This window comes from Mobula birostris, chromosome 12 (genome assembly GCF_030028105.1).
Source record: "Mobula birostris isolate sMobBir1 chromosome 12, sMobBir1.hap1, whole genome shotgun sequence".
Taxonomy (NCBI): domain Eukaryota; kingdom Metazoa; phylum Chordata; class Chondrichthyes; order Myliobatiformes; family Myliobatidae; genus Mobula; species Mobula birostris.
Genome location: NC_092381.1, coordinates 60006825 through 60019875, shown reverse-complemented (window position 1 = coordinate 60019875; position 13051 = coordinate 60006825). Strand labels below are relative to the sequence as shown.

General features: G+C 40.9%; 2 protein-coding genes across 2 annotated transcripts in view; one reads left to right on the top strand and one right to left on the bottom strand.

Moving 5' to 3' along the window:
* dynlt5 (dynein light chain Tctex-type family member 5) overlaps positions 1 to 1793 on the top strand; it is a 41335-nt gene extending 39542 nt beyond the window's left edge. The window contains exon 5 of the mRNA XM_072274697.1: positions 1075 to 1793. Coding sequence (XP_072130798.1) covers positions 1075 to 1278 — 204 coding nt within the window. The 3' untranslated portion in view covers positions 1279 to 1793. The remainder of the gene's footprint in view (positions 1 to 1074) is intronic.
* Positions 1794 to 10657: 8864 nt separating this feature from the next.
* insl5a (insulin-like 5a) lies at positions 10658 to 11714 on the bottom strand. The gene is made up of 2 exons (XM_072274696.1): positions 11512 to 11714; positions 10658 to 11056 (listed from the first exon to the last, which is right to left on the bottom strand). Exons 1-2 carry the CDS (start codon positions 11684 to 11686, stop codon positions 10830 to 10832), a joined length of 402 nt encoding a protein of 133 aa, XP_072130797.1. The 5' UTR covers positions 11687 to 11714; the 3' UTR covers positions 10658 to 10829.
* Positions 11715 to 13051: the final 1337 nt, after the last annotated feature.

The following is a 13051-nucleotide window of genomic DNA, read 5'->3' as shown; positions in this document are numbered from 1 at the left end:
CCTAAGATATTCTGGAATCGAAAGCCTCATCCTGAGAACAGATGTGGCGGAGATGGGGGAAATGGAAAAAGGAAATAGCATTTTTTCAAGTGACAAGCAGGGGAGAGGTATAGGTCAGATAGCTATGAGAGTCGGTAGGTTACTCCGGCAGTTTGTGTGTGTTGCTCTGGATTTCCAGTATCTACGTAATCTCTTGTTCTTAAGATTCATCAGAATGTCTATAAAGCATTTCAGTTTCGAGAATAAACTGGGTTTGTTTTCATTGAATTGAAGGAGGCTGAATGGGGAACAAATAGGTCTATACAAAATTAAGGAGTGTATATAGGATTGATAGTAGGAAACATTTTCCCAATTGCAAATGCATTTGAAATCAAAGGGCAAAGGTTCAACAAAAATGGTAAGGGATTGGAGGCAATCCAAGGAATATTTTTTCCTCCCACAGATTGGTTAAATACTGAAACACACTTCCTGACTGGATGATGAAAGCAAGTACTCTCGCAAAATACAAAGACTAAATACAAATACAACCTAAATACAAATGCTGGCAGTAGTGTTTCTATAGTTACTTGATGGTCATCATTGACATAGTATATAGGGCATGAGATACTGCGACCTTTCTCAAAGAGATAGACCAATGGTGCATCTCTTCAGTTCCTCATTTATCTTCATATTCTGGATCTCTTGGTCTGTGTTTCAAGGGAATCTTGCCAAACTGAATCCTGAGTTTCTCTGAGATGGCAGGATCTGTGTATATGTCTGCTGGACTGTGTGACTATTGGGAGTCAAAATGTAGTTAATCCCATTGAAAGTAAAAACTTTTGGGCATTCTGTTTAATGTCATTGCTAGGAAAAACCTTGGAAAAAAAATATGCCTCAGTATTGAAGATTCTTGGCAGGAGGGAGAGCAGAGTATTGTGGCTTCTATTTCCTTGAAATATGTATGCAGATGTATTTTTTGCTGAGTAAGGGCTTTTATATTGTACACTCTGGGATTGGATGACCTTCTGTTGTTGAGAGGACTGACATGGGTTCAGTGAATATTTAATAAATTGCATTTATATTTATCGTTTTTAGGTTATAAAGGCTCAAGTAAAGGATCTCATGATTCCACGATACAAGATTATTGTTTTAATCCACATTGGACAGCTGAATGGACAGAGCATGCGGATTGGTAGTCGATTTCTCTGGAACACCAATACAGACACGTTTTCTTCCTTCTCTTTCTGTAACCGATCTCTTTTTGCTGTTGCTAATGTTTATGGAGTGTACTTTGAGTGAAATACATTTGTGCAATATAATAAAAAATATTAAAATAATACTAAATATAAAACTTGTACAGTAAACATGCTGTTTGGCATCAGTAGTGATCAATATTTCAAGGGCCATTTGATGCCTACCTCCCTTGCTTTTATAAATTGGATTCTCGCCCACCTGTAAGATGTTGCTCACTCTTAGATTCAGTTTTGTTCCCTTCCCTTGCCTCTTCTTATAAGTAAAGAAGGTAGGAGAATTATATTTGAAGGAAGGATTAATCCAGTTTCCATATGAGCAACTAAAAAGCATTTATTTTAAAACAGCCTTTGATCCTATACTTGATATCTAGAAGTGGCCCATTTTGAATTTGATGTTAATAAAATATAGAAGTAAATATCTTGGGAATTTCTGGCATAGTTCCAATTGCCAGCATAGTGATAGATACTCCCAGGCAAAGCACCATCAAAGAAATTGGTAAGAAATAAAAATCATGAGAGAACTTTCAGAATCAGGTTTATCATTTCTCTTATATGATGTGAAATCTGTTTTTTGTAGCAGCAGTACAATCCAAAGGTATAAAATGACTATAAGTTGCAAAATAAATAATGCATCAAAAAAAGGAAAAGTGAGTTAGTGTTTATAGACCATTCAGAAAGCTAAACAATGTTTGCTGTCTCTATACCCTCCGCTAAGTCATTTTGCAGCAGCAGAATAGTGCAAAGGGTAGGTAGTGCAAAACCAAGAATAACAAGATGGTGTCCATGGACCATTTGGAAATCTGATGGCAGAGGGGAAGAAACTGTTACTAAATTGTTGAGTGTGCTTTCAGGCTCCTGTACCTCCCCTCCAATGGTAGGGTAATGAAAAGAGGCCATGTTCTAGATAGTGAGTGTCCTTAATGATGGATGGTGCCTTCTTGCGGCTCCCCCTTTGTAAGCTATCCTTGGTGGTGGGGTTGTGCTCATGATGGAACTGTCTGAGTCATAACCCTCTACAGCCTTGCAATCCTGTGCATTGGAGTCTCCAAACCAAGCAGTGATACAACCAGTCAGAATTCTCTCCGCCGTACTGTTATAGAATTTTGTAAGAGTCTTTGCTGACATTCCAAATCTAATCAAACTCCTAATGAAGTAGACCACTAGCGTGCCTTCTTCATAATTTATCAGTTGCTGTGCCCGGGATAGATCTTCTGAGATACTGACACCCAGGAACCTGAAACTGCTCACCCTTTCCACCACTGATCACTCGACGATGACTCGTGACTTCCCCTGACTTCCCCATCCTGAAGTCCACAATCAGTTCTTTGATCTTACTCACATTGAGTGCAAGATTGTTGAAACAGTACTCAACCAGATGACCTGTCTCGCTCCTTACAGCAACTCATTGAAATCCGAGGTTTTACCATTAACAGTGGTGTCATTTATGGATACCATTTAAATTGTGCTTAGTCACGTGGACAAGAGTGTAGAGAGAGTAGACTAGTGGGCTAAGCATGCACCTTTGAGGTGCACCAGGCTTGATTGTCAGCATAGGGGAGCAATTATCAGTGATCTGGACTGACTGATCTCCCAATGATGTCGAGGACCCAGTGGCTGAGGGAGGTACAGAAGCCCATGTTGAGATATTTGGTGACTAATTATGAGGGGAAATGGTATTTAACTGATGAACAGCAGCCTGCTGTCAACTAGGCACTTCAAAGCAGAGTGAAGACCCAGTGAGATTGCATCCACTGTAGATTGGAGTTCAAGATTCGCATCAGTACAGTTTCGAGTGTGTGTGTATTGAAACATAGAAAACCTACAGCACAATACAGGCCCTTCAGCCCACAATGCTGTGCCGATCATGTACTTACTTTAGAAATTACCTAGGGTTACCCATAGCCTGCAATTTTTCTGAGCTCCATGTACCTATCCAGAAGCCTCTTAAAAGACCCTATCGTATCCGCCTCCACCACCATCGCCAGCAGCCCATTCCAGGCACTCACCACTCTCTATGAGTAAAAAACTTACCCCTGACATCTCTTCTGTACCTTCTTCCAAGAACCTTAATACTGTGCCCTCTCATGTTAGCCATTTCAGCCCTGAGAAAAAGCCTTTGACTATCCACACAATCGATGCCTCTCATCATCTTATACACCTCTATCAGGTCACCTCTCATCCTCTGCTGCTCCAATGAGAAAAGGTTGAGTTCGCTCAAACTATTCTCATAAGGCATGCTCCCCAATCCAGGCAACATCATTGTAAATCTCCTCTGCACCCTCTCTATGGTTTCCACATCCTTCTTGTAGTGAGGTGACCAGAACTGAACACAGTACTCCAAGTGGGGTCTGACCAGGATCCTATATTGCTATAACATTACCTCTCAGCTCTTGAACTCAATCCCACAGTTGATGAAGGCCAATGCACCGTATGCCTTCTTAATCATGCAATCAACCTGCACAGCAGCTTTGAGTGTCCTATGGACTAGGACCCCAAGATCCCTCTGATCCTCCGCACTGTTAAGAGTCTTACCATTAATACTATATACTGCCATCATACTTGACCTACCAAAATGAACCACCTCACATCCATCTGCCACTTCTCAGCCCAGTTTTGCATCCTATCGATATCCCGTAGTAACCTCCACACTATCCACAACACCCCCAACCTTTGTGTCATCAGCAAATTTACTAACCCATCCCTCCACTTCCTCATCCAGGTCATTTATAAAAATCACAAAGAGAAGGGGTCCCAGAACAGATCATCGAGGCACACTACTGGTCACCGACCTCTATGCAGAATATGACCCATCTACAACCACCCTTTGCCTTCTGTGAGCAAGCCAATTCTGGATCCATAAAGCAAGGTCCCCTTGGATACCATGCCTCCTTACTTTCTCAATAAACTTTTCATGGGGTACCTTATCAAATGCCTTGCTGAAATCCATATACACTACATCTACTGCTCTACCTTCATCAATCTGTTTAGTAACATCCTCAAAATGTTCAATCAGGCTCATAAGGCACGACCTGCCTTTGACAAAGAAAAGCTGACTATTCCTAACCATATTATGCCTCTCCAAATGTTCATAAATCCTGCCTCCCAGGATCTTTTCCATTAACTTACCAACCATTGAAGTAAGATCCACTGGTCCATAATTTCCTGGGCTATCTCTACTCCCTTTCTTGAATAAGGGGACAACATCTGCAACCCTCCAATCCTCCAGAACCTCTCCCATCCCCATTGATGATGCAATGATCATCGCCAGAGGATCAGCAATCTCCTCCCTCACCTCCCACAGTAGCCTAGGGTACATCTCATCCCATCGCAGAGACTTATCTAACTTGATGCTTTCCAAAAGCTCCAGCACATCTTTTTTTAATGTCTATATGCTCAAGCTTTTCAATCCACTGTAAGTTATCCCTACAATCACTAAGATCCTATTCCATAGTGAATACTGAAGTAAAGTATTCATTAAGTATCTCTGCTATCCCCTCCAGTTCCATACACACTTTTCCACCGTCACACTTGACTGGTCCTATTCTCTCAAGTCTTATCCTCTTGCTCTTCACATACTTGTAGAATGCCTTGGGGTTTTCCTTAATCCTGCTTGCCAAAGCCTTCTTGCGGCCGCTTCTGGCTCTCCTAATTTTATTCTTAAGCTCCTTCCTGCTAGCCTTATAATCTTCTAGATCTCTATCATTACCTAGTTTTTTTAATCTTTCATAGGCTTTTCTTTTCTTCTTGTCTAGATTTTCAACAGCCTTTGTACACCAAGGTTCCTGTGCCCAACCTTCCTTTCCCTGTCTCATTGGAATATACCTACGCAGAACACCACGCAAATATCCCCTGAAATTTTGCCACATGTCTGCCATGCATTTCCCTGAGAACATATGTTCCCAGTTTATGCTTCCAAGTTCCTGCCTGATAGCCTCATATTTTCCCTACTCCAATTAAATGTTTTCCTTACTTGTCTGTTCCTATCATTCTCCAATGCTATGGTAAAGGAGATAGAATTTTGATCACTATCTCCAAAATGCTCTCCCACTGAGAGACCTGACACATGACCAGATTCATTTCCCAATACCAGAGCAAGTACAGCCTCTCCTCTTGTAGGTTTATCTACATCTTATGTCAAGGAACCTTCCTGAACACACCTAACAAACTCCGCCTCATCTAAACCCCTTGCTCTAGGGAGATGCCAATCAATATTTTGGAAGTTAAAATCTCCCACCACGACAACCCTGTTATTATTACACCTTTCCAGAATCTGTCTCCCTATCTGCTCCTCGATGTCCCCATTACTATTGGGTGGTCTATAAAAAACACCATCCAATAGAGTTATTGACCCCTTCCTGTTTCTAACTTCCACCCACGGCGACAATCCCTCCATGACGTCCTCGCTTTCTGTAGCCGTGACACTATCTCTGATCAGCAATGCCACGCCCCCACCTCTTTTGCCTCCCTCCCTATCCTTTCTGAAACATCTAAAGCCTGGCACTCTAAGTAACCATTCCTTCCCCTGAGCTATCCAAGTCTCTGTAATGGCCACAACATCATTGCTCCAAGTACATATCCACGCTCTAAGCTCATCCGCTTTTTTCATCATGTTTCTAGCATCTCAAACCATCGGTCTGAGTGCATCCCTTCTCTATCACCTGCCTATCATCCCTCTCGCATTGTCTCCAAGGTTTCTCTATTTGTGAGGCAACAGAATGGGTGTTATTCTTCTAAACCATTATGGCAAATCGTGCAGTTGCTTTACGAAGCAGAAAAAGAGAATATTCGAATAAGAATGTACTGAAGCCAGTTCAAAGACAGAAAATCATTCAAAAACCCATTTGTCTTCATTTTCTTCCCCCCCCACCCACCTTGTGTGATCTCTTAAGCGAGCACAAATTGCACAGGCATGGACCACACCCTATTATCATGCTCAGGTGGGCCAAGTTGTTCTGTTGTGGTGAGATTACTGCTGTACTCATTAATTTGCTTCTCTGACTTTCACAGTTCATTTCCTCATCTTCCCCCACCCCCCCCCCCCAAAATTGTGAAGTCTGACTCTTTTTCCTCGAGTGAAATAGTTGTAGTATTGGCTATGGTCAACTAATATAGGATGGGATCGGTGTTGTGTACCACATATTAAGAAAACATAACGATATGCTTTCCTACAGTTACATGAAGAAAGACCTTTAAATGGTAGAAAAAAGATTTGAACACGTCTTCATTTCTTAATTGCAATAACCCTAAAATTTGTTAACTATGAATACAACTTGCAGAAAATGTATACTGCTTAAAATCATGTCTAAATATTGAAATCAGTATTTTTAGATAAATTTATCAAAAATATTTTTCTATTGTACATAAATTTGTGTATCCAATACTGAATATCATAAAATACTTAATACATTGAAGTGAAACACTTATATACTGTACATGAAATACTTATATACATTTAAGACAACACAATATTGTTTTCACTATTAGTTTTATTTCCAGCTATGTTTTGAAACCAGTTTATAGTACAAAAAAATTGCAGGGAATAATTAAAGGGAAAATGATAGAATTATTCTGTATTGTCTGTGACTCAACAAACTATTGAGGGATTGAATTAAAATGCAGTGTTTTGTTAATCAGATCTAAATCTCCCCACAATACTGTAGCCCTATTGTCCTAGATTTTTATCCTAGACTGTGGATTGTCTACTTTCTTGTCACTGAGTATGGTGGCTGTTATGAGGAAACTAGGGAAGGATTGATATAGTTTATTTCATAAAAACTAAAAGGATATGCGTGTCACAAGATGTGATACGAAACCTTGCAGACCAAGGTTTGATCTGTAGCTGTATTATGTTCAGTGATGAGAAATGGACAACAGAAGGGATGTGTAAGTTAATCATGAAGCAGGTCATGATTCGTCTCCAACTGATAGCAAAGAACTGCCTTCAGATGAGAAAATGAGATTATTGTATGATGTTTGAGGTTAAAGGAAGTCCATTTGCTATAATATAAATAGAGTAAATGGTATCTGTCAAAGACTAAGGTTTTGTAAATGGAATTAAAGTCAAAATACTTTTTAAAGGGAAATGATTGATATAATGGAGAAAAATGTAAATATAAGTAGTATGGAATGAACTGTATTTGAAAGATATTACACAAGACTGACAACAAAGCCTTGTTTAGATCTACCGACGATATAGCACAGAGTAGGCCCCTTGAGCTGTGCCATCTCAGCAGACCCAACAGCCCCAATTTAACCCTAACCTAATCATAGGACAATTTACAATGACCGATTAATCTACCATGTACATTTTGGACCGTGTGAGGAAACCCAAGCACCTGGGAAAAACACACATGCTCCACAGGGGCGACATACAGATTCCTTACAGAGGATACTGGGGTTTCACTCCAAACTCTGATGATCCAAGCTGTTATAGCATTGCACGAACCGCTACGGTACCGTGGCATTCACCTCTGTGTAAAAATCAAATTGTATAAACCGAGCTTATGGGAAATCCTAGATATGTAATTAGATTGTAGATGGAAAAACTGAAAATTATGGTCCAAGTAGGAGAATTTCTTAGAAGACATCTTGAACCATTTACTTAATCAGCATATTGTATTCCAAGAAGGGAGGAACTAACTTGCTCCAATACTGGCTTAAGAATCATTTTGAGAAGAGAAGCCTGAAAGTAGCAGAACATGTGAAACTGATGACTATAGCTGAAATAATTTCACACACCATCAGATACTTAAATAAAGATTACAAGATGGTGCCAATGGACTTCAGAATCTTTTGTTCCAGTGGCATTTGAAAGATAACCTCAACTAAGTTATCTTTAGTTAGAAAAAATATTTAAATAAGGTGTTGTTTAGCTGTATAGTGACCAGGGATAAAGCAGATTTGTTGAAAAATCTATTATATGATCATGTAGCTGATACTTGTTTTCCTGCACATGACAGGTCGTATAGAAGGGATAAGATGGAGAAATGAAAATCCTGGTATATTGGTACAAGTAACAGTTCATAAAAGAAAAAAATGAGCATGGGGAGAAAACTACTGCACAGGAAAATAAGTGTTTTATAAAGGAATAAGATTGGATAGAAATGAAAAGGATGACTGCTTGAGTGAGGAAATAGTGGAATGGGGGAAAGGTATTAAAAACTGACAATAAAATGTGAATGGAAAACAATATGAATGTTTCATATTTAAATATTTAAACCACAATGGGTCAAAATCTTGTTTTTATTGGATATATTTAATTTGCTTTGCATTATTGAGATTCATAAAGTCATGTAAAAGTTCAGTATTCAAAGGAAAATGCTGTTTAAATTGATAATTAAAACTATGAATATTTATCTCACTATTATACTGTTGAATGGCAAATGTTTGTGTGGATTTTAATTGGGATTCCATAGGCACTTTTGCTAGATCTGGTCACTTTCTAAAATGACTTAAGTTCTCACAGTGGTCTGAATGGAAACGGTTTCAATAAATGTTTGCATGGTAACTAAAGAGAAGGTAAATAAAGCATGCATATTTTGGTTTAAAGACCTTGCACATGCATCACTGAAACTTATCACTGTTGAGAAAGGCAGATCATATATTGGACAAAATTACATGTGATTTGAGTGCAAGAAGAAAGATGATTTTTGCTCTAATTATATAGAGTTATGGTGAAAATGTGCCTGTAACATTGTTAATTGGACTGTTCTCACTACATAATCAATGGTTATGGTTGAGGTTACGATTGACTCATTTGAATTACATATAGTGTTCAGAAAAACAAAAGGCCATACAGCACAGAAACAGGTTTCATCCCAATTCATTCAAGTTGACCAACTAGTCCAACTAATCTGCATTTGGCCTATATTCTTCTACCCTCCCTATCCACTTACCTGTCCAAATGTATTATGATTAGACCTACTTCTACCACTTCCTCTGGAAGCTCATTTCATACCCAACATCCACCAACTGGGAAACTGCCTTCAGGTCCCCTTCCCATCTTACTTTAAAAACATGCCTTTAGACTCCTCTAACCTAGGGATAGAGATTCTGGTCATCCACCTTATCTATGCCCATGATTAGTTTATAAAGCTCTCTGGCCAAGTGGTTAGGGTGTTGGGCTCATGCTCTGAAGGTCGTGGGTTTGTCTCGGCCAAGGCAGCGTGGTGTGTCTTTGAGAAAGGCACTGAACCACACACTGCTCCACTCAGCTGAGAATGGGTACCGGCAAATGCCGGGGATTGACCTTGTGATAGACTGGCGTCCTATCCGGGGGAGGGGGGGGGGAGTCTTGTACTCAGTCGCTTCACGCCACAGAAACTGGCATAAGCACCGGCCTGATGGGCCACAAGGATCGGAATAACTTTAAGTACACTCCCTCTTCAGTGTTCTTCCCTCCAGCCCCAGCCTAGCCACTCTTTCCTTGTAACTCAATTAAAATAAGAGCCTTGTGAATCTTTTCTGCATTGTCGTGAGCTGAATGACATCCTTCCTATACCATGATCACCTCAAAATATGAGTGATCTCAGTAGCACTTCATATAGGGTTTGTGGGCCCTATTGTTTTCCTAACTCCAGGTGTCTGGAACCAGGCAAATCATTTTACAATAGTTTGAAGAATCGTCAATTTTGGAGACCTTAAACCAGACGACAATCCTTTGCCCAAATGGATGATTTGTACCTCTGTCAGTGAGGGGGTTTTGAAGTAATTCAGATTTTTTTTTAAGAGAACCAAGCTAGAGTTAGTGCATTAGGTAGAAATGAGACTATAAAGTATTATCTTCATCCATAGTTGACAAGATTTGAATGACCTAATACTGCTTTCTTTTCTCATTCATATCCTCAAATATACACAAACGATTCAGAAACTATTTATTTCGGTAGTCTATAACGTTTTGTAAACCGTTGCATTATAGGATTCACGAAATCAGGTGCAGAAAGTGCGGTAATCTGAGCTTTTACCGTTCCCTTCTCACGTATGAACTATTTTTTGCATCGTGTTATGGATTCTTTTTATCACTGGAACAATTAGGTTCCCATTCCATTTTGGGGAAAGAAAAACGTTGTATCTTATGTATTCTTGCTGAAGGTGCCCGAAATTCAAAACGTTTTAGTTGCACGAGACTGTATGAACCTTTGCATCCAGTTTGACGCCTAGTTGAGAGCCAAAGATCACCTGATTGCAAATTCCTAATTAGTAGCTTCCAAATAACTCATCCGATGGTGAAATCTTCAAATGTTGCCTACCCCTGATTACACTGTGCAACACCCTAGCTACTAGTATCAAATATGCTTTAGCCAGCCCGGCGCAGTTATCGGTGCTATTGATATGTGCGATTTTTGATTAGTTTCAATTACGCAATGACACTTTCAAATTTCAGCTCAATTTTATTGTTATGTCAACATTTAACAGAGAGCACATTCTTGCACCCTAAAATAAGTTTCTTTTCCAATCGATTAACAGACGCCGTACACCGAATTTGCGTTGAACAACAATTATACAGTACTGTATTTTGCATTTAAACACAAACAATGCTCCGATGGCCCCCAGGCCGAAGGTACCCGTGGCAGCGATCGGATGCCGCTCCTCGCCGCTTCAGCAGAGAAAGCTCATTTGCCTTTTGGTACAGCCCCTCCGACAGCAGAGATCGGCATGAGTTTGATTGAATAGACGCTTGTCCCGGGGTGCATTCCGGTAAACCGCCAACATTTCTTCCAAAAGGTCCGGCCTGTAACTTGAATCCTCTCCGCTGGATGATCCCAAACCTTGGGCGAGGAGCCGTTTTGAAAGATGGAATCCCACGAACGGCGGTTTCTGATGCTCTGTTGGTGACCCAAAACAAAATACAACATCTGAGATTCGCTCGCCGAAATATCTCTGCAGAAATTTTTATTCGTAATTACAGTTTAATCTGACCACCCAATTCAAACCGAAGGCAAGGACTTCTAAATTATATTTTAGTAATAAAGTGCAATTTTAATATATTAGATATTTACGAAGTACGATGATGCATTATCATGCATATCGAAGAGTGGTGATTAAATTGCCACTCTTAATTTCTGTTATATTCAAAAACAAATGGAAGAAACCTTATTTTTAATATTCAGAAAGAAAACAAAGTTGGCCAATTACAACATCAAGTGCAAAAATTAGGTTCAAATGTGGCGAATGAATCAAACATTCTCTGGCGCAAACTATTAAAGCGGCTTTTCAGGAAAACTTTTTGAAACAGTTGGAACTAGGAGAGTTTTCGGCGGGACGGCGAACGCCAGCTCACCCAGCATCTCGTTGGGTCCGGTTTCTCTCCGCCAGCGCGAAGCGCCGCACGTGTAGACCACTGCCCGCATCAGGTCGCGGCCGCACAGCCTGAGCAGCGTCGGCTTTTCCGGGCTGACCCGGGAGACGGCGAGCAGCGCCAGTAAGGGCGGCAGCAGCAGCAGCGTGGACCGCATACTCGTTCGTTCTAAGCAGCAGCAGTCAGGTAACAAGTGGCCAGCGGGAGGAAAGTCGCCTCCTCAACTCAGGTGGCTGCTCTTTTATAGCCAGATGCCGAGAGTCGATCCTCCCAGCCCGCCTCCCCACCCCACCCCACCCCTCTAGTGAAGGTGTTGATGAAGGCACTCACCTCGCTCGCTGTAAATGCAGCGCCCGTACAGTGAGAGAGGGCGATACTAAAAGAAGCAAGGTTTAATTGGAGACCTGAAGGAATACAGTACAAAGGAGTGTAAGCGAGGCATTAAGAAGGTGGGGCGAATATAAACACACATTTTAACGTCCATAGTAATCTGTTATCGTAAGGTATGTGGAAAAATGTAAGGTAATATGGAAAAAGAAAATATTTTGCAATACCTCCTTTCGACTTACACGGTTCTTACGGAAGATGGCAGCGAAACGTGAGTCCGAAGTTAGTTAGGGCTGCTCCTTCCCCGAGATTTCCAGAAACGGCGCAGCAACAATCCGCGAGTCACGACTTGGTTCTGCCGTTCTCTGCATGCGGTTATTGTTTGCTACAAGGGAGAAGCAATGCAACTTGTACTGTGGAGGGACTCGTCTGCTGGAGAAGGACTGAGAGAACGTAGACTACTCTCTAAACGGGGAGAAAATTCAGAAATCAGAGGGACTTGGGAGCCCTCGTGCAGGATTCCCTAAAGATTAACTTGCAGTTTGAGTCGGTGGTGAGGAAGGTAAATGCAATGATAGCATTCATTTTAAGAGGACTGGAATATAAAATCCAAGGGTGTAATGCTGAGACTTTATAAATCATTGTTCACACTGCACTTAGAATATGAGCAGTTTTGTGCCCCCGCATCTAAGAAAGAATGTTCTGGCAAAGGGTTAAGAGGAGGTTCACGAGAATGATCCCGAAATTGACAGGGTTAATGCATGAGCGTTTGATGGTTCTGAGCCTGTACTTGCTGCAGTTTGAGAAGAATGTGTGGGGTACTCATTGAAATCCATCCAATGTTGAAAAGCCTAGAGAGAGTGGATGTGAAGAGGATGTTCCAATTAGTGGGGGAGCCTTGGACCCAGTGGGCAAAGCCTCAGAATAGAAACATAGAAAAACCTACAACACAATTACAGGCCCTTTAGCCCACAATGCTGTGCTGGACATGTACTTACTTTAGAAATTACCTAGGGTTAGGCATAGCCCTCTATTTTTCTAAGCTCCATGTACCTATCCAGGAGTCTCTTAAAAGACCCTATCGTATCTGCCTCCATCACCATCACTGGCAGCCCATTCCACGCACTCAACACTCTCTAATTCACCTGTACCTGCTTCCAAGCACCGTAAAACTGTGCCCTCTCATGTTAGCCAT